This window comes from Astatotilapia calliptera, chromosome 17, assembly GCF_900246225.1.
Source record: "Astatotilapia calliptera chromosome 17, fAstCal1.2, whole genome shotgun sequence".
NCBI classification, from domain to species: domain Eukaryota; kingdom Metazoa; phylum Chordata; class Actinopteri; order Cichliformes; family Cichlidae; genus Astatotilapia; species Astatotilapia calliptera.
In genome coordinates, this window is record NC_039318.1 from 12978468 (window position 1) to 13005338 (window position 26871).

At 42.8% G+C, this 26871-nt stretch overlaps 1 protein-coding gene across 1 annotated transcript in view; it reads left to right on the top strand.

The window, feature by feature from the left end:
* Positions 1-7992: 7992 nt before the first annotated feature.
* Positions 7993-26871, top strand: part of ror1 (receptor tyrosine kinase-like orphan receptor 1) — a 135596-nt gene continuing 116717 nt past the window's right edge. Inside the window, exon 1 of the mRNA XM_026147809.1 lies at positions 7993-8417. Within this exon, the coding sequence (XP_026003594.1) occupies positions 8312-8417 (106 nt within the window). The 5' untranslated portion in view covers positions 7993-8311. The remainder of the gene's footprint in view (positions 8418-26871) is intronic.

Below are 26871 nucleotides of genomic sequence, written 5' to 3' on the forward strand. Positions count from 1 at the left end.
TCATCCATCACTGTATGGTTCAGATCAGCCACCAAACAGGACAAGAACAGACGACCATGAACAGTGAGGTCAGGAGAAAAAAATCACTGGTGCCGACCGACTTCCCCTCAATTCAGGATTTGTATAAATCCAGAATACGGAAACAAGCAGGCAACATCAGTGCAAGACCCATCACACCCCATTCCAAGTCCTCCCCTCTGGAGCACTGTACAGCACAGCAAGCAGATATATGTACAGTGTTTTTCCACAGGTAGTCACTCCGATGGACACTAATGACACTCACACAGCGTCTGTACCTAAAATATCCACCATCAAAGTGTACTGTATATACTGTTTTGTTTTATCTTATCTTATCCGTCCATCCATCCAGCTCAGTTCCTTGTGTATGTGTAGACATACTTGGTCAATAAAGCTGATTGTCATTATTATATTTTAAGTCTGCTGATGCTTTATCTAAAAATGTAATACCCATTACACTGAATACAACAACTGAAGAAATGTAAAATTTCAAGAAGTTTTCAACACCAATCCTTCCATGTCTGTGTCTGTGTACAAGTTACTGCATATGAACTGCATTTGCATTCTGTGTGCTCTGTTTATATGCATTTTAAGGTGGATTTGTGTGCGCTCTCTGTACCTGCATTGTGCATCTTGCTTTTGTTTTCATTTGGTACAAAGAGCAGATGAATGTTACTTCTCATAAAAACACCTTCCATGGCTGCTGTGAAGCATCTCTCATGTGCTGGCCTTCTTTTTAATTACTCACTGTACAGCAATAAGCCAAAAAACAAAAACAAAAAATCAGCACAAAACCCCCCCAGCTCAGAATAGGCGTGGTTCAAGAGACCTTTGAAGGTATTCTGTGGTCTCAGGATCCAAGACCACGGAAACAGATGACCCAGTTTTGAACCACATCTGCCCGTTATAGGCCCTTTAAGCAATGAGCAGAGGTTAGGATGGGCGCTTTGATCTGTCTTTTGCTCATGCTGTTCCATTGGTTCCACAGTCCCAATGAAAAGTCTTTGCTCTACTTATATAATGTAAATGACACTATATTGTATATATTTTTAATCTAAAGACTGGAAAAACATAGTGTTTTTATTTGATGTTCTAGTTCATTTTCTAGATGTGAACAAGTTTGAGCTCAGTGTGTGATTTTAAAAATGTCTTAGACACCCTAAAAAATGGCATTGATGGATGTAGAGGCACCGCATGAGTCATCGCCATCTTTACACTCTCAACTTTCCGGGTGTGGAGCTGAAGTGTACAGGATGATGTGTGAGGCTATAAAAACTGGGACAAGATGAGTTCTGACCACACAGTTTTACCAAACATTGCACGGAGCCTGGATGTGGTCCAGTTAGAATCCCTTCCAACTCTTCCTCTGGCTCTGCAGGTAATAAGTCAACAAATACTCCAGGAGACACCACACTTATGCGGCCCATTGTCCTGTGGAGTGTGTGTTTGATGAAGGGGCTATGGGGAAACGTGTCAGAATTTAAGATGAAAGAAACGTGGGTGCTGAGGTCTTACCACAAATCAACAAGCTAAAATTTACCGTTGCAGACGAGACAAAAAAAAGTCATTCTCGCATCGCTCCATTTATTCCCACTCCATACACAAATACAAACAAAACAAAGAAGATGTACACAACAATCAACTGCAGCCCTTTACTCTCCTGCTCACTGGAACTTCACATGATTTAGGACCTTGTAGAGACAGGAAAAGGACAATAAAGCGTTGCCTTGGCACCGTTGCATACACTGACCTATTTCCTGGAGTTTCTCTTGTAGGAAATTTGATATCTTTTCAGTTCCTAATTGTATATCACAAAGGTGCTGCCTGCTCACAGTGAAGAACTGACAGAGGGAAAGAGGCCCCTGCAGTTCTGCATGATGCATGCTGTTGTATCAGCACAGATTGTAGTGTGTTCCTTAAGAAGTTACATTTTGTTTTGGGGGGTTGGTGGGGGTGAACACAGACGACGCAGTGAGGCCAGACAGTCTGTCAGCTGTTTAAAGATGTCTAAACTGTGGTGAAAACCGTCCTCAGTTATCCGCCGCTCAAAGAATGCGCAAAGTGCTAACACATTTTCAGCGTTATTGCAAGGAACGTCAAGTAAAAGTGCATGCTGTTAGTGTTATTAGGATATAAAGAAAGAGAGAACATAGTGGGAAGATGTAGGAAGGCCATTTTTAAGGCCTATCATTATCGCCATCATCAACTTTCATGCTCTTTTATTGACTGAGACATCATCGCCTGGTTTTTAACAAAGAGCCTCCCTGTCCGACTGCTGTGGCCACAGCAGAAAGCCCAAGGGATCTGCTCTTCAAAGAGCCCTTTAGAACCCCGCTCCACTCCGACATGAAAGTTCGAGGATTTCAGCATGCATGGTTGCAATTTTAATAATCTTGTCCTGCTTTGGTCAAAATGAAGTCGACAGACATCAGGCAAAAAGAAAAACAGGCCAATATCAGATGTAAACTCACTACTTGGTCAGTGCAATAGCGAGGTCTCCCCCCCTCCAAAGCCTCCTCCACCCTGCTGAGTCTCCCTACTGTGGAGAAAACCTAAACACTCATCCGGCTGCTTAAACTGAAAATCTCGAAAGGTGCTTCGCAGAGGGGGAAACGGGGTTTACAGATGGTGCACGTCACCTCACACTTTTCTGCAGACTGCAATCAGTCATGCCCAATTTCTTCTGGTTTGACAGTTATTTAGGGTTATTTAGTTTGAATTTGCTGTCCGTGTGATACCGCTGGAGAACAAAAGACCTTTGTTGCTTATGTGAAATCATGCAGATGCAATAAAGGTCTTGGGTCCTCAAGACACTCCACCAGAAGTTCTCAAAGTGGCGACCTGACATACAGTGGGGCAAAAAAGTATTTAGTCAGCCACCGATTGTGCAAGTTCACCCACCTAAAATGATGACAGAGGTCAGTAATTTGCACCAGAGGTACATTTCAACTGTGAGAGACAGAATGTGAAAAAAAAAAAATCCATGAATCCACATGGTAGGATTTGTAAAGAATTTATTCGTAAATCAGGGTGGAAAATAAGTATTTGGTCAATAACAAAAATACAACTCAATACTTTGTAACATAACCTTTGTTGGCAATAACAGAGGTCAAACGTTTACTTTAGGTCTTTACCAGGTTTGCACACACAGTAGCTGGTATTTTGGCCCATTCCTCCATGCAGATCTTCTCGAGAGCAGTGATGTTTTGGGGCTGTCGCCGAGCAACACGGACTTTCAACTCCCGCCACAGATTTTCTATGGGGTTGAGGTCTGGAGACTGGCTAGGCCACTCCAGGACTTTCAAATGCTTCTTACGGAGCCACTCCTTTGTTGCCCGGGCGGTGTGTTTTGGATCATTGTCATGTTGGAAGACCCAGCCTCGTTTCATCTTCAAAGTTCTCACTGATGGAAGGAGGTTTTGGCTCAAAATCTCACGATACATGGCCCCATTCATTCTGTCCTTAACACGGATCAGTCGTCCTGTCCCCTTGGCAGAAAAACAGCCCCATAGCATGATGTTTCCACCCCCATGCTTCACAGTAGGTATGGTGTTCTTGGGATGCAACTCAGTATTCTTCTTCCTCCAAACACGACGAGTTGAGTTTATACCAAAAAGTTCTACTTTGGTTTCATCTGACCACATGACATTCTCCCAATCCTCTGCTGTATCATCCATGTGCTCTCTGGCAAACTTCAGACGGGCCTGGACATGCACTGGCTTCAGCAGCGGAACACGTCTGGCACTGCGGGATTTGATTCCCTGCCGTTGTAGTGTGTTACTGATGGTGACCTTTGTTACTTTGGTCCCAGCTCTCTGCAGGTCATTCACCAGGTCCCCCCGTGTGGTTCTGGGATCTTTGCTCACCGTTCTCATGATCATTTTGACCCCACGGGATGAGATCTTGCGTGGAGCCCCAGATCGAGGGAGATTATCAGTGGTCTTGTATGTCTTCCATTTTCTGATGATTGCTCCCACAGTTGATTTCTTCACACCAAGCTGCTTGCCTATTGTAGATTCCCTCTTCCCAGTCTGGTGCAGGTCTACAATACTTTTCCTGGTGTCCTTCGAAAGCTCTTTGGTCTTGGCCATGGCGGAGTTTGGAGTCTGACTGTTTGAGGCTGTGGACAGGTGTCTTTTATACAGATGATGAGTTCAAACAGGTGCCATTCATACAGGTAACGAGTGGGGGACAGAAAAGCTTCTTACAGAAGACGTTACAGGTCTGTGAGAGCCAGAGATTTTCCTTGTTTGAGGTGACCAAATACTTATTTTCCACCCTGATTTACGAATGAATTCTTTACAAATCCTACCATGTGAATTCATGGATTTTTTTTTCACATTCTGTCTCTCACAGTTGAAGTGTACCTCTGGTGCAAATTACTGACCTCTGTCATCATTTTAAGTGGGGGAACTTGCACAATCGGTGGCTGACTAAATACTTTTTTGCCCCACTGTATTTCAGTGTCCGAAATTCACCACTCCTCCACCATAAATTTACTTAAGCAGAAGCATATCTTCAAAAGAAAATTCCCTCTTGCCAGCTTTAAACTCGGGTATGAAAGACTTCTTACATGTAACGAGTTAAAGTGCAGCTGAACACTCATTTGTCATGAATTGCCATATTTATTTACATGAACTGACCGCAGCCCTGGTTTCGATCAGAGGATCAGGCAGCTGTTTCAGTCGGCTGCTTTATATCTCTCAACCATCGTAATCAATGTATTCCTAATTTCCTCAGCTACTCCAGTAGTTGCAGACCAAGGAGACTGCAAAAGTGTGCTGATATACAATCCACGGCATTAAAGAAATTTAACACAGAACAGTCTTGAGAGAGCTTGAAGTTTCTGGATTTGCTTGTTTGTGAGTATTTGATGGTTTTAACTGAAACTTCATTTAATCTGTCATTTCAAGAGAGACTTGAGAACAATAACAATTACAAGAATGCAGCTAGCAGATGGAAATAACATAAATAAACAATACAAGAAATGGATAAAAACAGTTGCAGGAATCATAAAGCGTGCAACAATGACGCTTTGAGAACACCAAGGGGTGTAATTCATTTTAGGACAGCTTACAATTCATACCATTTCAAGTTTAAGGTAACTGAAAACAGTTTTTCCAATGTCAGCGGATATCTCAGGTTAAACAAGAAGACTGGTTTTGTAGTTGGAAAAAGACAGCAATCTTACAATTCGAGACAAGAGTCTTGTTTATTTAAAGGTGTTCAGTATAAGTCAGTCAAATTAAATCCCCAGGGACTTGTAAGGATCAGCAATTAAAGTTTTGGCTACAGAGTGAACAGAGTCACACAGTGGAGAATAATGTGTCTAAAGGGCACTTGTCATACTAACTGCCAGCTCCATGTTTTTAATTGTCAGGTTCTGCTGGAGTATCTTTGTGTGCTTAACAATTCCAAACAATCCTTATTTGTCACACTGGGCCTCTGTGCAGACACTCAGTTCGCCCACGGACTGAAACAGACCTTTTTAGCTCCATTTCACCTATCTTTAAATTTGACTGACTGCCTCTTGTAGACAGAAGGTTTGAAAAGCATGTGGGTGGGGCTTCTGTTCCCACAACCAGTGCTGTGAGCCTGAGATGGCCACATTAGGGATATCTACCTGAAGATGAGCATTTAGGGAAGTCTGAACCCCTGAGAGCTTTTGGCTCATTTGGGTTGCTTTGCACATATGATGAGATTATTATTGAAACTTTGTTCATGTTTAATGTGATCCATTTATTACTATAACAGATTAAATAATAATAAACGCAGACCAAGTCAGCTTTAAGGACTTTAGTTAATTTTCTTGTGTCTGTTTCTGTTTATTTGTGTGTTTTCTATGTTGCAGTGCACTGACCTCTTAGGGCCACTGTACAGACCACTGAATGCACCAGGGTTTACGGTGGGTTAGAAGAGTGTTATCCCTGTACTCTGGGATGACTTTGAGTCTATATGGGTTTAAGAAAGGGAAAGAGGATCATGAGACAGGCATGACATGTTCTGGACTCTTGGGACTGACAAAGTGCAGGGTAAAGTACTGCTGCTTGCGAGCAACCCACTTCATGTTCGTCTCTTGAGTCTGGCAAATAATTCAGTGTCGAGCATTATTTATGCACACTGTTCCTTTATTCTGTTACAGCTAAATCAAAACATACCTCAGAGAGGATGATGTTTCCCTCTAATGAGCAGAGGTGGGTCGCTGCACTGGAGAACCAGAGATACTAAATTGCTACCATTCTTTTTCCTGCTCCCCAAAATGGCTTTCAAAATCCTCCGTGCACACACACACACACACACACACACACACACACACACACACACACACACACACACACACACACACACACACACACACACACCTGCAGAGACAATGCATGTGTCAGAATCCAGAAGTCAGCAGAGTGAAATTAAACAGAATGTGGATTTACAGAGGAGAAGTGAATTTGGTCAGTCGTATTGTAAACGTCTGAATAGTTATACTGAGATGTGTGTGTGTGTGTGTGTGTGTGTGTGTGTGTGTGTGTGTGTGTGTGTGTGTGTGTGTGTGTGTGTGTGTGTGTGTGTGTGTGTGTGTCCAGCCAGGCACAAGAGAACATTGTCTTTTCTTTCTTTTTGTAACTTTCCAGCTTTCATCTGTTTTATACACTTAATGCATGTAAAATGAGTTAAACATTTGCATATGTTGTTTTTTAGTATGTTACATTATTCATCTAATTAAAAATATTAAAGAAAAACTATACTGAACAGCACCAGATGGATCATTATCAGTTAATACAGAGAGATCAGTTAAGCTCCATTTGCAGTTTCTTAAATCACTTTAATTTGATCTTCTAAAGAGTTAGCTCACAGGAAACAGGAAGTGGTGTTCGTTTAAAAAAAAAAAGACTTCAAAAAGTGTGAAGGTTCTACACTTTGTTGGAAAACCTAAACGTTCCCTTAAACATCATTAGTGCAATAAAGCACAATCATAAGGGTAACTTCAGTTCACACTCCTTGAATTTCTTATAAGTGTATTTAGCGTGTATTTTTTTCATTAGAGAATATTTTCCTTCTTGTAACCACTGGACCTTATAAATCATGTGTACCAGTGACAGCTCGAACAAAAAGGCTGTTTAGTGCCTCTCAGCCTGCAGGGAACTGAGAAGCTTTCTTTGGTTATTTAATTACCTCCACCAAGGAAGTTATGGGATTGGTTTGGTTTGGTTGCACTAAAAAAAAAAAGGGATTTGCATGAACATTTTTTACCAAAGGTGCAGCCGATCTGGATCTGGATCCAGGAACTTTTGAAAGGACTCTTCACCATGGTGAAATTGGGTACAAAGATGCACAGATCTCGCAGTATCTTTACAATCACATGTCAGATTAAAAAGGAAAAAGCAACTGGTAGACTTTGATTTGATGTTCTCAAGAAAATATGACTTCTGGATCCAGGGAATCTGTTTACACGTGGCTTAGAGGGAATGCTGTCTTCTTTTAATTGTTGATTTTTGTTTATTAATTGCTATACTTTATTTATCTGGAAAAGCCCCAAATTGTACATAACAAATATAAAATGGGTCAATATATAAAACTATGCAACCAATATGCAAATTTTAAAAAAAGAACAACAAATACGTTCGTTTTTTAAGTTTATAGGATGCACTTTATAGTTCGATATAAACAGCTGTAGATATAAATTCAGTTGTCGTGAATTTTACGGCAGAGATTTGAATCACTGATCTCTTCTATTAAGCGTTTTAGTGATTGAAGTAAAGCAGGAAGCACAAATGCGGGGTCTCCATCTAAAAACTGAATACTCCTCAGATATTTCACTCACAGATTTAAAAAAAACACACGAGGTAGACTCTGACCGCCCTCCGGACAGTTCCTGTAGTGCACGCACGATGGCGACACTTGGCTAATCAGAGCCATGTGGCTTCTGTGGGCACAACTTCTCCCGATGAAGTTTGCTGGAAGGATTGCGCTCAGTCGGAGAGGGAGAGAGAGACAGACTGAGAGGAGGCAAAGCGGAGCTGGGCTCGAGCGAAGAGGAAAGGCACAGAAGCCAGGACAGACGGAGACAGCTTTCTTCAAGAAGCACCAATTTGTTTTCATCCTAGGGAGAGTTTTGGTGGGCTTTGAAAAAACTGCTGAAACGACCTAGAACTGATCAAAACGCCGAGCTTAGAGTGGTTATTATTATTATTGTTGGGGTTATATTACTTTTTTTTGTAGGGGGACGGACTCAAAATTGATTATTGTGTGTGGTGGATGTGAAAAGCGTGGAAAGGTTTAACACACAACCGAAGGAATGTATCTAAACCGGGCAGCGGCGAACCAGCGACTCTGGAGATGTCCACCATGCGCGCTCTGGATCGCCCTGCTCCTCCAAAGTGTCCTGGACCTGAGCGCGTCTGGTGAGTCTCCCAAAACTTTTTTTCCTTAGCCTTCACTTCTAAAATCATCCATTTTCCTACTCTCCTCTGCTGACATTCAACTTTCTAATCTGTCAGCCTTGACGAAAAACTCCTGCAAGGGCTTCCAACATGTTCCCAACGCGCTCCGCTGCGGCGTTGCGCTTCTTTTATTTTAACGTGCTGTAAAGACGGTTCAAGCCATCCATCCCCATGTTTACATTTTGCTTGTATATTTTAGGCCGACTTTTTGTCTGTGGCTCCTGAAATCATCTGTTAAGTGACCCCATACTGCCGGCCATCGTTCAGCCTCTCTTCTCATGCAAATGATCTTTGGTTTTTTAGATTATCGTCCCATTGTCATTCTGAAGGCTCGGCACGGGGAAATACTCCACTCCAGTGGCGGACAATAGGGGGGCTCTTAACGAGTCAGCTGGATGCCCATTGTGCCCACTCTAACCACGCCCCTCAAAAATCTGAGCGTTAAAGATAAGGAATGTGTGAAGGCTTATTTAAAAGGCAAACAACCACTGCATGTAGTGTTAGGTTTGGTTGATGGCGGGAGGGGTTATCGCTGATGAAGGCAGTAAGATGGGGATGCATGCATGGGCTCCAGAAGCCTGTGGCCTCTTGGAAACAGGATTCGGTTTACGTATACGTGTATCCTTCAACACAGACATTTAAATAACTCTTTATTATAGTTTATTTGTGTGTCCGGACTCTCTCACTGCAGTTTGCACTGCACAGAGCCATGTGTGCCTGTGCAGTGCTGGCATCTTAAAGTTAAAGATGACCTGATAGCAAATGCGAGTGGCCTGTGGCTGATTCCCATAAGTGTGATTGAACTGAGTTTGAATTGAGTTTGAATTGTTTACGAAGCTGCTCCTGGAAGGCATTTTCCTCCTTTGTCCTGGCTTTTAAGTGTTTATAGTGTATGAAACAATCCTCCCCATCCAGACCAGTGGTGATGAATTGTCTCCGGAAAGTTTTTCGGGGTTTGCTTGGATTATCCCCGTCCTCCATAAATGCCTTTTCAACTGTTATTTACAGTGAAGGTGTGCAGCATTTCCTGTATTGGGCGTCAAGCATTTCACCAAGGCCTGTCTTTTTTCTCTCTTTCTCTTTCCTCTCTGTATCCTCAGTCCTCTCTTTTTTTTGCTCTGAGGCAGAGAGGAATGTTAATTCACATTACTTAAGTGGATGAGTTAGCTATAACTTATTCCTCAAATGGAGTTTAATGGTTGAATATGAAGTGGAGAGGAGCCAAACCCCCTGATCCTTTAGGTACTTCATATCTGGAAAGAGACAAGTGGAAATGACTGTGTTTCCCACCCACCCACATACGATCCAGAGGGAAAATACTCTGAAAATTAATTTTGAAATACTAATACTGTTTTCCATGAAGAAAACTCCCATGGCACCCTCTTCAACTAATATCATCTATAAACAAAAAAAGCTTCAGAATCCTTTTCTCCCAGAGATAATCGGCAGCTGCTGCTTCCAGTGACTTTCATTCTGATTTTCTCTCTCCATTTAAATGAATGTCACTTTATGATGAAACTTACTGGTGTGCTGCACATTAATGACACTCATTTGCAAGCTTTTTTTTATCCCTTAATCACAGCAGCTCCAGGATATGTTTGTGGACAATGCTGTCTTTTTCGGCAGAGTCAGAGAGGAACAACAGTGCGGTTTCACTGTAATCAAATGTTAAGACAATAATTCCGGACAAAGTGATCAGGGGCTGTACTGTGGTTGCAACGGAGCAAACAGGACAAAGAGGAATCTTTAAAGTGTGGTCGTTGTTGTCTTTATTTGCTGCCGTCTGGTGCGCTGGGCAGGCTGTGTGCTTCCATTGAAGAGGTCGGAGGTCACAAGTCTGTCACTGTAGTTTAAATGCGAGCATTTCCAGGAAAGGTCAGGCGTTTCCCCGGCCGCAGGGAAGGATTTTGTTTTATATGGTGGACATGCAAAAGGGTGTGCAAATTAGCGGTTAAAAATCTGTGCACCCTTTCAGAAAACATTTTAAACCTAAGGAAATACTTTCTTCATTTGCAGGATTAGAAAATGTCAGTTAATGTACACCATTGGCTGATTGTAGGAAATTTGATGATTTTCCCCGTGCATTCCCTCTACTTGCCAAAAGCAGTTTAGGCATCACTATCAGCCCTCAGGGTGCTAAAACCAACAGATCGTGAGATTTTATTCTTATAGGCACTGCTTCACTTGTAAATCACAAATGTTACTGCCATGCATTTGTGCAGAGTGGGGGACAAAAAAAAAGGCCACCTAAAGTTTAACAGGGCTTTTTATTTTTTGTCCAAACATGATTTTATTTTATTTTTTTATTTATTTTTGCTGTGCCAGCAGGGCTTTTTTTTGTTTGAATCACCTGAGTTTGAACCCAGGTGGAACCGCGTGGAAATCAGATTTCAGCTAAAAGCAGCCATGCTAAAAAGTCCCACCTTTTTATTTAAACATGGAGATAAGCACTGCATGTTCATCTGTCGGCTCAGTGATAATCTTATGACAAATTCCTAAAACCAAATGGACAAAAAATGTTTTAAATCCATGTAAACTGTGTAAATGTTCCTGAATGTGGGACATTCACCTCTGGGCATGAAAAGGTCCAGTGCAGGGCAGGGACTATGGGAAATGTGTTTAGAATTGCATTTAGCCGTTTAAAAACACTTGGGAAGGCTATAAATCATGCCGGGTGGAACTGACGCGGTACAGTTTTCAGTGGGACACACTGTTGACAATAAAGGCACTTCACCCCTGGAAAATCCAATTGGTCTTACAGGCTGAGTGTGTAGGAGCTTGTCCTGGTCCGTCTGCCACTGACATGCCTATCTGGACTGTTTTATGTCTCCTGGTGTTTTCTTAGACTCTTATTTGGGGGAACAGACCACATGAAGTGAAAAAGAAAGCTCAGAATTTGTGGTTTCGTTTCTTTTATGAGGACTTGTTAAAAATTTTACATATCAGCCACTCCTTCTGCTGATTTTTATTTTGTATTTTTTAAGCTGCGCAGTGCATGTGATGGCACGTTTCTCACTTTGAGAGTGCCTATTTCAAATTATTCAGCGTTTTATCCAGATGCTCTGGCAAATGTTTGGCTCGGTCTCGAGTGGTACATCTCTTTAAGATCGATGACCCGGCCGCGTCTAAAACTCCACTCCTCCGCTCTTGACATTGCACATTACACTAAGTCAGGCATCAACTGCCGAGGATCTCTAAAAGCTTTTGGCAGACGCAAAAGAATGTGGCAGGATGTGGCACACACACACACACACACACACACACACACATCTACATATTTTGAGACAGCTTGACTCAGTTCTGAGTGTGCGAAACTGGGAGAAAAAGCATAGACGTTAATTTAATCAGCACACGCCTGTAAATCATAAGCTCAAACTCTGTTTTATGTCACTGATTTAAAGCGCCGGTGTGTAAACTATGTCGTGCACTGGCAATTACCTACTTCCCACTCGTTATTAGGCACATGTGTTTGCCGAGGCTCGGCGTGCCTCAGTGCTGCCACGGGGCAAACTGTTTTGGAGAATATTGTGTGATAATTGTTTAAATGATGTAGAGCCAGCAGGTAATTTGCTTCCAAATGATAATAAAAAGGTTCAAGATATCAAATGACTCTTTGAGTGCAACTTTTTTGGTTGTTTTTTTCCCCCTAATAAGACCCACAATTGCAGTATTCACATAATAGGAGATTCAGAAGAACTTTCCTTATGTTGCTTGGCTGGAATGTCCTGATAATATGCTGTCAGTAGTTGGGTTGTCAAAGGAATTTTTTTAAAAAGGAGAGCTAGATTTGAGTTTCCTTTCTTTTGTATATCTGCTCTGCCAAGTGAGGCAAAAGCCTTTTTTTGTGAACGACGAGAAGTGTAAATTTCCTGCATTTGCGCAATACTGGCAGAAACCAAAAAAAAGAGAGAAAGAAAAATGCTCCCATTTCCACAAATCGGACTCAGTGGAGCGGGGTGGTGTTTTAGTGGCAAGGTTTTCCTTGGAGAGGCAGCGTTTAATCAGAGGCTAAAAGCGCTGCACTCAGATCCTCTTTGGAGACGTTTGATAAAGTTTCTGCCACTACAAACTGTAGCCAAGCGTGAAAACCTTTTTCCTGCAATTTACTGTCTGCACAGGAGGTCAGCCTGTTAGAAAGGAAAAAACCTCTACAGGGTTCAGGGAACTGCGGTCTGGATTAAGAAAAAAGGAGAAACAACATCGGTTCAGGCTTTGGTGCTGCAGTTGAGGAGCCAGTGTGTAGATGGCACTTGAATGATTTTAGCAGAGTGAGAGTCTAGACTGAGCGGGGAAATAAGCTGCATTAGGGTGGCGTTCTCCAGAGCAGAGCATTAATTGGCCATATTTTCCCGCTCCCGCCGACTGACCTGTACCGTATACGTCCAACCGCAAATGAACTTGCTTTCTATACCTTCCATTTGATACTTTCTGTGTTGATGTCTTTTGGCTGCTGCCTGGAAGACAAATTACTCCTGCCACATTAAAAAAAGAAAAGAAAAAAAAGCTCTGTGCTGTATTTTATACACACAACACAATGAGTCCTTTGCTGCAGTTGTAAGGTAGGCTTTAAGAGAGAGACCGTGCTGATGACAAAGTGACACTTTAATGAGTCTAATGGAATAAGCCACACATACTGCATATCAATTTTCCATACGGACTTGGCACGGTTTCGCGTTGTGGACCGTGGGGAAAGGGTGCTGCTTTAAAGAGCTCTAAATGTCACTGAAGCCCCACTCCTTATTCGAGTTTTATCAAATTACTGCTTTGCAAGTGTCCTTCACAGCTCGTGCTTAATATGTGGAGATCATGCTACATTTCATTTAATAAGGGGTTCGGATGAAACATGGCTTTTTAAACTCTCCTGTATGTGCCAGAGTAAATCTTTTTAAGCCCTGTTTGTCTAGCATTAAGGACTTGAGAAACTCCTACTGGAAGCAGACGGGCAGATCTCAGTTCAGCCACAATTAAATCTTTGTACAACACCAGGCTCCCACCAAGGGGATGAAATACCCCCAATTTAATGGGCGTCACTGCCAAAAAAAAATCAATATTTGTTTTCCATGAAAGATATGTTCACTTTATGGATTATTAAGAGAGATGGCACTGTCATATTTGTGTGCAAAACTAGAAATATGCGTGTCGTTTCTTCACAGCTGTTTAAGTATAGGGTTTGGCATTCTCTTTTAATCTGCTATTTTGTTTCTGCATTCAATTAGTAATATGTTAGTCCATAACACTTAAGTCTGAGATAACCTTTCTATGGCTAAAGCTTCAAAATCCAAAGAATACAAAGATCTAAAAGAGAGAAATGCAGAAAGTCATCAGAGTTGTGATGCTTTAACCACACAATGTGCAGCATTTTGCACTAAATCAACTCATCATCTGGTCACAGCAGCTGGACCGAAGGCCTCAGACCCACATCTGTGGTAGCTGCATACTTCCACTTGAGGGCAGTGTCAAAAATATGTGGAACAACTGATTATGGGTGACACAGTTGTCCATATTTGTGTCGATGTGGGTCCTTTAACATTTAACTTGTGTCTCAGAGAAGACAGATGCCACATACACAGACTTTTTCACTGATTTCTCCTCGGTGGTTCTACGACCTTTATTTGTTGTTGTTTTTTTCATTCTTCCTCTTCGTGGTGGACACAACTTGGATAATTCCCTTTCCTGTTTAGGCCTACTTGTTGAGCGCTTGACTTACGCACAGCATAATGTCTGTTTAGCTGCTTGGAGGACTGCACACAAGCCTCTGTGTAGGTTGATTGCCGTGATCTTTTTCTCTCTGTGTGTTAGGGTTAACCAGCCTGAGGAGGAGTGTTCACTTTGATAGGTGACACTGGAGGAATGGTCAAAAGCATTAAACAAGTACACAGTGTTCGTGGTCGCAGATGATCTGCATTCTTTAGAAAAGCCTTGCCTATCATTGCATGTTTTCATGGGGACACACAGACGTTTTTTCCCCGCATGATGAGAATCAGAAAATAGTCAACCCCTCTGCTACCTTTCAAAACCATCAGCATGACATCAAAACTCATTGGCACTGTTCCTATCTGGCTGGCAATCACATGCTAATGCTGGCATTCTTTCCCTTTTAATTTTCTTTTCTGTACTTTCTCACTTTCCTGGCTGTGTCCTCTCTCTCTTTCTCAAACACACACTGTCTTTTTTGCCCCCTCTCCTTCTCTTCAGTTTCTGAGTGGCTCCTCAACTTTTTCTCCTTTCTTTGCCTGGCTGACTGACATGCTGCTCTTGGCTGAGCTGCTTGTGTTTACTCAACAATAACTGAGAGCAGGGTGGCTCCACAGCAGTTCCTACGCTCTTCAGGGAAACAAAGATAACGACTCGTGCAGGCTTTCTGGCAGGATTGTTTGCCAGTACGCGGCTTCTCATACTAGAGCTGAGATGGAGCGGCATCTTGTGCTGTCAGCTGACGCAAAAACACTTCATTCTTTCAAATGATTCATTGCAGCCATGGCGAGATCATGAGAGGGATCTTTAGCTAGATTTTTCCGTAGTCAACGCAACTCTTGATGCGTCTTTGAGGCTCTGTGGGTAATCTTTTCAGAACGCAGTGGTTACGCGGCAAAAAAAGCACTGGACCATCAGCTCCACAGTGGCATTTGTATAAACTTATCACTCCGCAGTTATTAATAGAACCGTATCACATGCGTTTTTCTCACAATTTCCAAAATCATTCCCAGCAGATCCTTCGCTCAAATCTTTATTTTTCTTACTTTTTCTCTCTCTCTCATTTTTTTTCATGCCTCTGGAGCGAAGCCGTAGCACACGCCGAAAGTGCTCGGCATATAGACTTCAGCCTGCTTGCAAAATACTTAAACCAGACACATTTGGGCTTCAGGAAATTTGATTTTACGGGGCATCGTATGATTTGTGTTCGGCTTGAATAAACTGTGTGCTTCCTTGTTGAATGTGTCTGTTTAGGCTCTCGTGCAGCCACTCAGGAGGTTTTTATGTTTGTATAAGATGCAGAGAGAAGTGTTTTCCCGTGTCTTTGGCCTGTCATTGCTTTGTGATTACATTTAGTGGCCACAGAAACTGTAATCCCGTCGTTGCCAGAAGCTGAAGCATTTTTCCCTTTTGGGGATTAAAAAGGTTTTTAGTGTAAAGCTGCCAGTTTAACAAGTCGATTTGGCCACTAAACAGGTTTAGGGATCTGCTAAAACAACACTAAGCTCCTTTCACTTTATTTATGTGTTTTGTTTGTTATTGGGGAATAAAAATGCTCCAATCAGCAGGCTTTGAGCTCTCAAACTGACTGAAAGAGAAACACATTTCTGCCATACTGGCTTCTCTTTATTGGCTCCCTGTTAATTGCAGAATTTAATTCAAAAGCCTTCTCCTTACAAACAAGGTCTTGAATCAAGCCCCATCATATCTTAAAGACCTCTAGCATATCACCTCCCTGAGCCTTTTTCTGTTTGAGGTTTATTCCTGTTAAAAGGGAGTTTTTCCTTCCCACCGTCGCCAAATGCTTGCTCATAGGTTTCATTCTAGTATTGCAGGATCTTAACCATACAATGTCAAGTTCCTTGAAGCAATTATTGTTGAGATTTGGAACTATACAAATAAAACTAAATTGAATTGAACTTACTTTGCCACTATTTCCATCTTATTCCACCTCTATATTCTATGGATATATTGGTATTGCAATGTAACTCAATTAATGCAATATATATAAAAACAATACAGTACAGAAGGAAAGGAAAGTCAGTCATTTAGAAACATTGTCAGCACCTGGTTGGTTCAGCAGAGGATCGACTCTGAGCGCTGTCGGCAGCACATCTGGCAGAGTGTGTGAAACACATTGGCGGAAAGTGCCAAAATATCAGCATTTGAATTTTTTACACCCAAAACATCCATCTGGCTCTAGTGTGAAGACTTTTGGTCCATACATATATTAAAGAAATACAATCCAACTTAACTAAACAAGTAGGGGGTAATATTACTAAATCCAGCGTGTTTTCAGTGCAGCGTAGTCACCTTCAGCAAATGTCTTTGTATTAGCATTAGTGGAGACATGGCCTTAGTGTGTTTGTTTAACCAAAGCCTCGTCACCTTGTTCTCCGTGCAGGCGCCCTGTTTAACCAGCAGCCAGTGTTTACCCAGCCACTTGATTCACACAAAAAGACTCGAGAGAGGCTGCGCCTTGAAGTGGCAGCACAGTCCCGTTGTCCGACTGATCTCGCACATTTTTTTCCATTAGGCTGACAAACGGCGCCAAGTCAGCATTTTGTGGTAAAAACAGGTCTGTTTGCATGTGCGGCCTGTGAATTGTGACACCAGATTTCAGGGGCAAAATTTAGATGCAAGCACGCAACTATAAATCTAACAGTGACTTAGCATGAATAGAGGGGAAAAAGGCACAAATGACCATAAGAAATTTGACTTAAATGGAAATCCCCTTTCTATCCATTCTAATCCTGTGTCGACCGCATTCACCGAGGAATCTGGAGTTAAAGGTCTCATTTGGATGTGAGTCTGAAATGCAGTCACTGCAGTTAAATGCCCATCTACCAAACCACTGCTGCCCAGGCATCTGGCTGATTTAGCACCACCAGGAAGCTGCTGTCCCTGTGCGGTCAAGTCTTCTGTCATTGATCGGATTTGGTGAAAGAGGAAAAATGTTCAACGATGCAGATTTGAAAAAAATTCTCACTTTAAGATTCTAATTTTCCACTTTGTCTTTTACTCAAGAAACCTGGTGGTAGCATGATTTTAGCAGATTATGGCATGCTTAACTCTTAAGAGTTTGGGCAAGCCTTCAAAGATCCCTTTATTGTGGTGAGGAATAGCTGTTACCATACTCATATCCCTTTTGGCTTGATGGCCTCACTATAAGGCAACTTTTTTTCCCTCCAAGGTGAAAAGTTATTGATTCCTTTGTTGCCTAACTATCCAGAGCGTGTCTCTGTTTTGTAGCAAATGAGTGAAAATAACAGCAGGACCGAAGGTTATGTGCTTCTGACTGTCCGGATGCATTAACCAGAGCTTAGAATGATGGAGGCAGTCCTGTGTTTGAAGTCTGAGCGGCCCGTGGGTTTCGTGGTCAGATCTGCAGGAATGCTTATGAAAGAAAATCCGGTACAGTCATGGAGCAGGAATCTCTTTGTTTTAAAAGTGACAAAATGTATGTTATCTCCTCCACTTCTCTTCCTTTTGTGTTCGCTCAACTCGTGTTTGTATCGAACCTGGCATAAGCTGGAGAGGGATCTCGTCAGCTGGCTCGCTCCTGACCAGGAATTCATACATTTATCCTGTGGGACGCCGAATGCTTTTCTTTTTTTCCCCCATCCGTCTTTGAGGCGAATAAAAAATGATGGGGAGTGTTGAGGGGAAAATTCAATTTACCCATTAAAGCTGCCCTCCTGTTTTTCATATTTCTGCTTTGAACGGTTGTTTTACTTCCCGGTAGATGTTTATCAAAGCTGACGCCGACTTGGAAGCAACCCCACTTTAAGGTTATGTGCTGGTACGGCTGTGTCCCGCATGCCAGCAGTCTTCTCACACCTAGCTCTGCTCTCTTTTCCTGTCTCTCTATACATCTGTCTCCGTCTTCCCTCTAAGTCTCTAACCCCTGCTTGTCTTCAGAGAGCATTGATTTCAGCAGGGCAGGAAATGAAACTACATTGCCCTGTGACTCCCAGCAGGAGAGAAAGGACCTGGGGAGGGAAAGAGGAAGAGGTTCATGAAGCAAAAGGAGTCCAAAACTAGTGGAGGTTTTTTTTCTCTCTGCAGAAAGGGATTAAAAGATTTAAAGCACGAGGAGGTGAGTGAGGATCGGGATGGAACTGTCTCGGCACGGAGAAATCTGAGCAGGCTACGAATGTTATTGAGACGGGAAAATATTTTCCTAGAGGTGTTTGACTGACAGCAGGCTTAAATTTACTCCCAGCTAAGTCCTATCAGTCAAGAATCTGAATGATCCGACCCGTTAAACTGAAACAAACAGCCTCCGAGCAGCAATGTCGGAAGGGGTAGGGGCCTTTGTAGAAAGAGGAGCAGAGGCCTTCACGATCTTTGAAAACTCCTGACCTTCATCCCTCCACCAGAAGTCAGTGATCTTCTCCACAAGAGGGGCCTATATAAGAGGCTTAGGCCCTTGTGATCCCACTGCCTGTTTGTCTAACCTCTGCGTGGCTGCCTCAGCAGCACTAAGCTTTGCCCGCAAAGAGCTCATTACCTCTCAGCCCTCTATCTCAACTTCATTGAGCCATTGTAGCAGTTGGAACACAGGTTTAAGTGCTCCTGATTATGAACGTCGTTAAACCCTTTACACTAAAATATGATGTGATCTCATGCCATGTCAGCACTTGTGTCTTAAAAAAAACAAAAAACAAAAAGCCAACCAAGGATTAAATTTGGAATTGTTGAGCAATGCATGGAGGCGGCATTATTTCCTACCAGAGCAAAAAACAGATTCCCAGCATTTCACCGTCCCGCAGCAAGCTCTAATGGCACATAAAACCTGTCATGTCATTGCAACCATAATTGGAGCAAAGAAGAGATGGCACAGCGTCAGCATCTTTCCAGACGTTTACCCACGGCCCCCGGTGCGCTTAAATAGAATATTTATTGGCCTTTTCATTGAAATGTACAGCTGTTTATACCGTGCATGCATTGTGTAATGATGTTTTGCAATGAGGCTCTCGGCCCGTCGCTGTAGATGTATGCAGACCTCTATAGTTAAACAGGGGAAAGATATATTGAGACATCTCTGCTGTGGACATTGGAGCTTATTATTTCTGACGTGCCCGGCTGGCGTGCTGATCTTAAACGGGCCGGCGCTGATAATTTGGATCGAGACAGATCGCCGCAGTGGTGATTCACGACTGTTTGAGTGGGAGTTTTAAACAGTAATGGATTCGGTTTAGAAGTTTCCCCTCCTGGTACCGTTCAACAGTTTGGACAACTCATGGCAGGGACTGGCGATGGAGTTTGGCAGACCAACGTCTTGTCTAAACCCTCCTTCTCCTCCTTCAGTTTTCTCCTACTCTTTGTCAGCATCTTAATGCCCCCCCCCCCCCCCCCCCGATACTTATTAAGATTTCCAAAGCAGACAGTTTGCTGTGAAAACTGTCTAAGATATAGTTATTTCAGATCTGGAATGTGTTCTGCTCTCCTCACTTTTTATTTTCATTTCTTTTCAATCCTCTGTGTCCTCAGTCAGACGGCGGTGACCCACTGCCCCCCACCCTCCTCCTCACTGCCCTCGCTTTGCACTCCCTGGGATTTGTTAGTCCATTTACCCTTTAATTCAAACCTGATTTAACTCCAGCCAGCTGGCTAGCTTAACCCCCCCCCCCCCCCCCACCAACACTCATGACGGCCCTGAGCAGGAGTGGACATTGTGTTTTTGTCTCGATATGTGTTCTTGCGTGCATGGAGAGCACACGGCCCCTCCAAACATTGAATTTCCAGGCAACTGAGCGCCCCTTTATGATCGCTGCAAACAGCCGACACTCTTCCACTCATTTTGGTCATAAAAAACAGCGTTCCACTGATGGCCAAATGACGTCTGTGTGATCGCGCTTCCCCGAGTCGTGACAAACAGAAGATTTAGTGCATCAGAGTCCTTACTGTTGCTCACAAGTGCAAAAAGCCGATGTCTCTGCACTTGATAAATGGGCTCTTTGATTTCTGTTAGATCTGTTTGATACTTTTGCTGAACTGCATTAGGCTGAAACATGTTAGGCACATCAAAACGAGATAACCAGAGTGCACTTGGACCGAGTTGAAGGGTAGGACTATGGCGAGGTGATATATTTAGAAATGGCCTCTGTGCTTGCTGTAGACCTGCGAGTTTATTTAAGGAAGCTGTAATTTTCCTGCCAGCTGCCCTTCCATGTTTAATTGGGACAAATAGCTCATTGCTAATGAATTTATTGTAAGCTTGTAAACGTGTTTCGGAAGTCCTAGGACTCTGGTTGATTGTCAAATACCATCACTCAGTGTGCAAAAAAATGTCTCCAGAAATTTGCAAAGACTCCTCCCTTTAAATGCGACAGTTAGTCATTCAGATTTTTTTAAAAGGCTTTCCTGGCTCAAGTCTTATAAAACTAGAAGAAAAACAGTAGTTAAAGAGTTTCCAAGACAATAGACGAAAGGTGTTTTACTGCCGGCAGATAGCAGCCCGCGTGTTTTTTAACCCTGTGCTTGCACAGTAATGCAGCCTTTGCGTGATTGGTGGTATGCCTTTGCAAACGTGCACACCCCCTGTCCCAGTGTTGGTGGTCTTGGAAAGCCACCAAGATCACCCGGCTGCTCTGTAATGTGAAAGCAATTAGCAGCCAGCGGTTTTACACAGTGCCGATATGCGTGGAATAACAAAAGGGGAATGTAGGTCACCACTGAGCCACAGGTACTCAGTGTGGACCCATGAGTATGCACGTCAAACTACAGTGGCCTGTTGGTCAGTAACAATTAGGAACTGCTTGGTAAGTTAAGAGGTCATGTATGTAAATAAATCGATAGGTGTTATACTTCAGTGCACGTGCATGAGGATGCATGACGACGGATTCTCGTAGGAATTCATAGTGAGAATTCCTGCCGTCAGTGGGTTTATAACGAGTTAAAAGCCAGATTTCTTCAGCTCCCTGCAGACCCCTTTGATGTCTTCACCCTCGGTTTCCTTCATCTGACATTTCTTTTAATGAGACGAAGATTCTCGCGATAGAGATCTGCCGCTAACTTTAGTTAGAAATACAGTAAATCTGTGCCACACACATTTACTTTGGGTTAGACTGAGGCCTGTTTCTCTGTCAGATTTTCCCTTTTTTTTGGTGTGTGTGTGTAACTGCATGTCTCTATGGTGTGTGCGAGCAGGGTGCATGCCCTCTGTCACATCTGGAAGCTTGTGGTTTTTTTCATGAACTGCTAAATGAGGAGAAAAATACTCCCAGCTGCCCTCAGGAAAGCTCACCTGGTGTTGGTGTCCTTGTTTACTCTCTCACACTTTGTTTTTCCCATCGCTCCATGCAAAACATGCACGTAGATATGGATACATTATTAAAAGCGCTTTGAGTAGTTTGCCTTCTCTTCCTCTCTTTCTTTTACAGAAACTATCTGAATATGCCTTCTCTTCTTGTGTGTGTTTGTGTGTTTGTGGGGGGGGGGGGGGGGGGTTCTAGCCCACTTCAAGGGGGTTGGAGATTGGGTTGGGGTACAAGCATGAAACATGAATATGCTTTTTACATAAGATATTCTGTACATGGCGTCCCAGCATAACCCGAGTAATCAGATTAAGACGAGAACAGTTTGACTGGGTTACATGCGTAGTGGGAGCGACCACAGCACATCGCATGGTAAAGTCATTTTCACTGCAGCCTCCGCAGGGAGAGGAGGCCAGGAGAAGCATCCACCCCTCCCGCCCTTTACCTCAAACACCACCAGTCCACCACCCCCACACCCCAGCCGGCATACTTCGGCTATCAGAAGGGAGCGGAGCTGGGAGATATCAGCCTCGAGAGCTAAAAAGCAGCTTTTGTCTCGAGCGACCCACCGAAGACCTCTGCCTGCCCGCTCTATCAGCAAATCATAAACTATACCTCGCGACTAGAAACACAGGCGAGCACGTGAAGGGAGGGGAAAAAAATCGGCAAGATCAAAGACCTGAAATGAAAAGTAGAAATACTTACTCTAGATTTAGCTGTCATATAAATCTGCACACATTTTACATTGTGGATTAATGGTGCATTGACTGACGAGACGAGTGATTACAGTAACGGATGTAGCAGCTATGCACATGTGTGGTACACGCTGGGAAAGAAAGTTGTTAGCACCGCTCACATTAGCCACACAGTTAGTTGCTCTAAATATCCATTTCCTTTTAACTGAATGATAATAAGTAGCACCCAGACATGCTTAGACTTCACTTCCTCCATAGATCTTTTTGGACACTACTTGTAGCCACAAAAACATCAGTCTTCTGAGCTTCTTCTTCAGCGGCCAAGCCTTTCTTGCTAGCTACGTTATTTTTACCTAGCTTAGCTGTCTCTTTGACCACTAGAGAAGTGCCATCACCTCAGTGGAGCATCTTGGTATAAGTTTAATTGAAAGTGGAACTTCTTAAATTCACAGTGCATACTCTTCCTGACTGTCATACTCATTCTTTGTTCTTTTTCTTCCTTTTTAGGGGGGAGGGTTAATTGTATTTGATCTGTCCACTTGTTTTCATCATCTCACTGCTCTTTTTTTTTCTATTTACCACAACTGTCGTGTTTTCCCTTCACCCCTCTTTCTCTTACCCAGGCAGGGAGCTCAGTCGTTCTAAGCACAGTGTCTATCAAAGCGAGGCTCACAGCTGAGATTTAGTGGGATTACTGCCTTTCACTCTTAGCCCGTCATTTCAGGATTTTCAGGTTTCACACTAGTTAGACTTTGGGTAAACAAGGACACAAAGTTGCAGCAGACAAATTACAGCTACACCAAGAGGTAGACAGGATTTGGACAACAATGTAATCCCACGAGCTCCTTGTATATACAGCGCATAAACCGACATCTTGCTTACAGTATGCAATTCTTATTTACAGTCATCGCATTTAATATTTCAGATTTAAAGGCTTTATTCGCACTGTTTGCAAAAAGCTGCGTGAAGAGCTGCTCTCGACTTTGATATAAATGTCACAGCTGTTACCGAAAGGCTTCTGCAAGTGTTCTGCTTTAAATATGTTTTTGAGCCGCCTGGTTGGAGTTTGAAGTCAATTATAGTAGCAGCCATGCCCTTCAAGTGTACCCGTGAACAGCACCTGCAAGCCCTCGGAGAGCTCTTCATTAAGTGACCCTGAACCCTGATGCTTCAGTACAGTCGGAGAAATCAAAAGGGGAAGGATCTGTAAAGTAACTCATGCAAATCAGTACACTTCCTCAAAAATCAGACTCAGCCTAGTCCCAAAGGTGCCGCCGGACCTCCAAGAATGCAGTCAGACCTGCTGTCAGACTAGGTTTCCATTAAAAATAAACAGTCTGCTTTTTTGTTTTGTTTTTTTTAAATTCCAGTCAATTTTCAATTCTCATGATCTCTGTTGGACACAGAAATTTCCATTTGACTTATCGTATAGTTGTTTTTGATATGTTATATTCTTTAGATGTACTAAAATTTTTGAAAAATGCCATATTGTGTTGCTCTTTCAGTGAGCTGACCACGTTTATCTGCTGTATTTTCATGTGAAAATGTCTTGATCTGACTTGACTTGGCGTCTCTATTTCCAACATTTATTTACGGCTCTCCCGGCTCCCACTAAATCTTGTCTGCACAGCTGCGATTTTTGTCTGCATGTGTTTAATGTGAGGTTCACAGGACATTAAAATGCTGCTGGACCGTCAGGCAGGCAGTGACGCATTCAAACAGCAAAGCATCTTCTTGTTTCTGAATAAAGCACCTTTGGGATACCTACTGTATAACACACTCTTTAAGCTTAGTGACCCCTGCAGCTCGTGTCATGTCTGCCTCGTGTGTTATTGGAGTAACAATGATGTGTCCAGGCTAGGTCAGCAAGCTAAAAACAAAAAACAAACAAGACGATTATTGGTAATCATTTAAAACCTGGATTGTTTTATCTGTTGTTGACCATAACCTTCACTGATGCCCACCAGATTAGGGACGGATGGCTGTTGAGAGGTGGTTAATTGAAGAGCTAAAGAGAGGAAAGGACCGAGTGAATGAAGGAGGGACACTGGGCAAACAAGAGAGTGAAAGAGAGAAGGGCAGATCTTTTATGAGGCATGGAAAACGGGGTGAAAGGAGGAGAGAGGGGGAGTTGATGCCTGTGGTGGGTCTGAATAGAAGGACCCCGTGTTCTCTTTAATGTTAAATGAATAACTCCTGACCTGACACAGGCTTTTAATTGGTGTAGCCACCAGTTGGGATGGAGTGCCGGGTTGGTTGCATCGTGGGAAAGTGAGAAAATGTGCACATTCTGTCGTGGTGGTGTAAAGTGCTCTTGAACGTGTGTTTATAGTATGGTGTTGAAATTTTAGCCGCTTTAGATGTTTAGCCCAACATAATTCAAGTAAGACCAGTGTAATTAAAAGTATATATACTTCTTAATGGTGATCGGGGTAGAATAAATGATTGCAATTGTTAAGGTCTTAGTGCAGAGAGTCTGAAATCTGAATTGGTATGCTCCAATGTACACTCACTGGACACTTCAATAGGTACGTAGTACTAGTGCTGGATTCAATGACCTTTGACCTTCTGTGCCCTATTGCTCCATGGCATAGATTCAGAAAGTTACTGGAAACTTTCCTCAGAGATTTTGGAAAGAGACTGCATGATGCTATTATTGACGTGATAGCATGATGCAGTTACTGCAGAGGTGTCGACCATCATGTACCTAGAGGTGCTTCACTGGATTGACTGTGGAGACAAACTCAGTGTTATATTCAGCAGAAAATCGAGACTCCAATCTTCTGTTGGCATTTAGTGTGGTCAAGATAGGATGTGTTTTATGTTCAGAGATGCTCTTCTGCGTATTTTGTTTGCAACAAGTGGTTATTTGAGTTGCCTTCCAGTAAGCTTGAAACGATGTGGCCATTCTCCTCTGACCTCTGCCATCATCAAGGTATTTTCACCCAGAGAACTGCCACTCACTCGATATTTTCTCCTTTTTGGAGCATCCTCTGTAAACCCTAGAGGTGGTTGCGTGGGAGAATGTCAGCAGATCAGCAGTTTACGAAATATTTAGACAGCCCTTCAATTACCATAGCCATGCCACACTCAAAGTCACTTGAATCACCTCTCTTCCCAGTTCTGATGCTCTGTTTGAACTTCACCAGATCGACTTGACCAAGTCAACATTGGGCAATTAGATATTTGCTTAAGGAGCAATTGAACAGGTGTACCTAACACAGTTTCCAATGAGTGTAGAATATATAAGAATATAATTCCCTACTTCGCAACCAACATAGCATCAATTGCCCTGATTCTGCTAATCAGCTCCTCAGGAAAAGGCCCTCGCACTTTTTTTCCACAGCTAATTTATTGTAAATGCAAAAAGGTTGCATACAATCAGTCTGTGCTAAATGAAGCGCCACTGGGATAAAAGCACACAGACTTGTGAACCAGAAGAACGAGCATAAAGCTAGAAAAATACATGTGAAAGTAACAGACTTCCTTTCACTGTACAACAGTATATTCAAGTCAGTGTTAATATCAATACTGCTTTCTAGAGCTTTAAGAAATCTCTGCTTACTAGCTGAATGCATGGGCGGCTAAGTCCCCCTGCCTTGCTGTGAGGGACCTCCCATGTTTGGGAAAAGAAGGAGCCTTTGGCCTGTGAGCCCGTAGGATGCCCTGCGCATGAATGACGGGGAAGAAGGGGGTGCCCGGGTAGGTGGAAAGGAGATGGCTGAAAGAGGCAGCTCAAGCAGAAAGAGAGGGAAAGGGGTTAAGTGGAGGCAGGTGTTCAGTGACAAACCTTACAACCCCCACCTCTTCTTTCTTTTGCCCCAGCTCACTCCTCCAACAGTGGTCCACTGAGAGTTCAGAAAACTAGCCCAAGAACAGACACTTGTTAGTCACTTCCCTCTCTCTCTCTCTCTCTCTCTTTTACCTTCTTTTGTTTGCCCTTATCCAACCACCTTATCCTTCTGATCTAATCTTTTCCACCAAATTGCACCCTTCTCCTTTTATCCCATGTTTCTTTCCGTGCTCCCCTGTGTGCTTTTTGCCCATTGCTCCAGGACCACCTGGCTCTGTGGTTTGAAATCGCATAAAACTCCTGTTTCTTTAAGGAGATAGACAGCTTTCCCACTGCTCCGCACTGCCCAACCCAGCTGGTAAATTAATTTAGATTGGATCATGCTCTTTCTCATCATGTTCCAGAAGTTATTAAAATCCAGCTCAGGATTTGAGCAGAATAGTACACAAATCCCGTTTTGATTGCTGGAAAAACAGGGAGTGCATGATTGATGTCATTTTGTAATTTTGTTAAATGGAATTAAATCAGTCTGCGATTATACATTTTTCCCATTTTGAGTGTAATGCAGTCAGCATCCCTTCCAGTGGCTTTCAGGTTTTTTGGCATGGCGCTATCACAGTTTCTTGGATTGGTTGTGCCATTTCCTTGGAGTGCTTCATGATTAAGGTGACCCGTTTTCTGGTTTTTCCGAGAGTGGCCTCGCTTCACCTGTCACACACAATACTTCAGACTTCAGTGACTGGATTTAGAGGAAACAGTGTATGAATGATGTGTGTTGCTTTCAAAGGGGTTGGCAAAAGGTTTTACGTTTACTCAAATCAGATAATACCTCTGCCATTACCTGTTGGAAACCTAAATTATGCATAATTCTATCATGTGGAATTCAGTATTATAATAATTTATTCCCCTACTCATAAGATCTTAAAAGCTTGTGTGGAGGTTTCTAACAACAAAGTACTGTACTAAGGTGA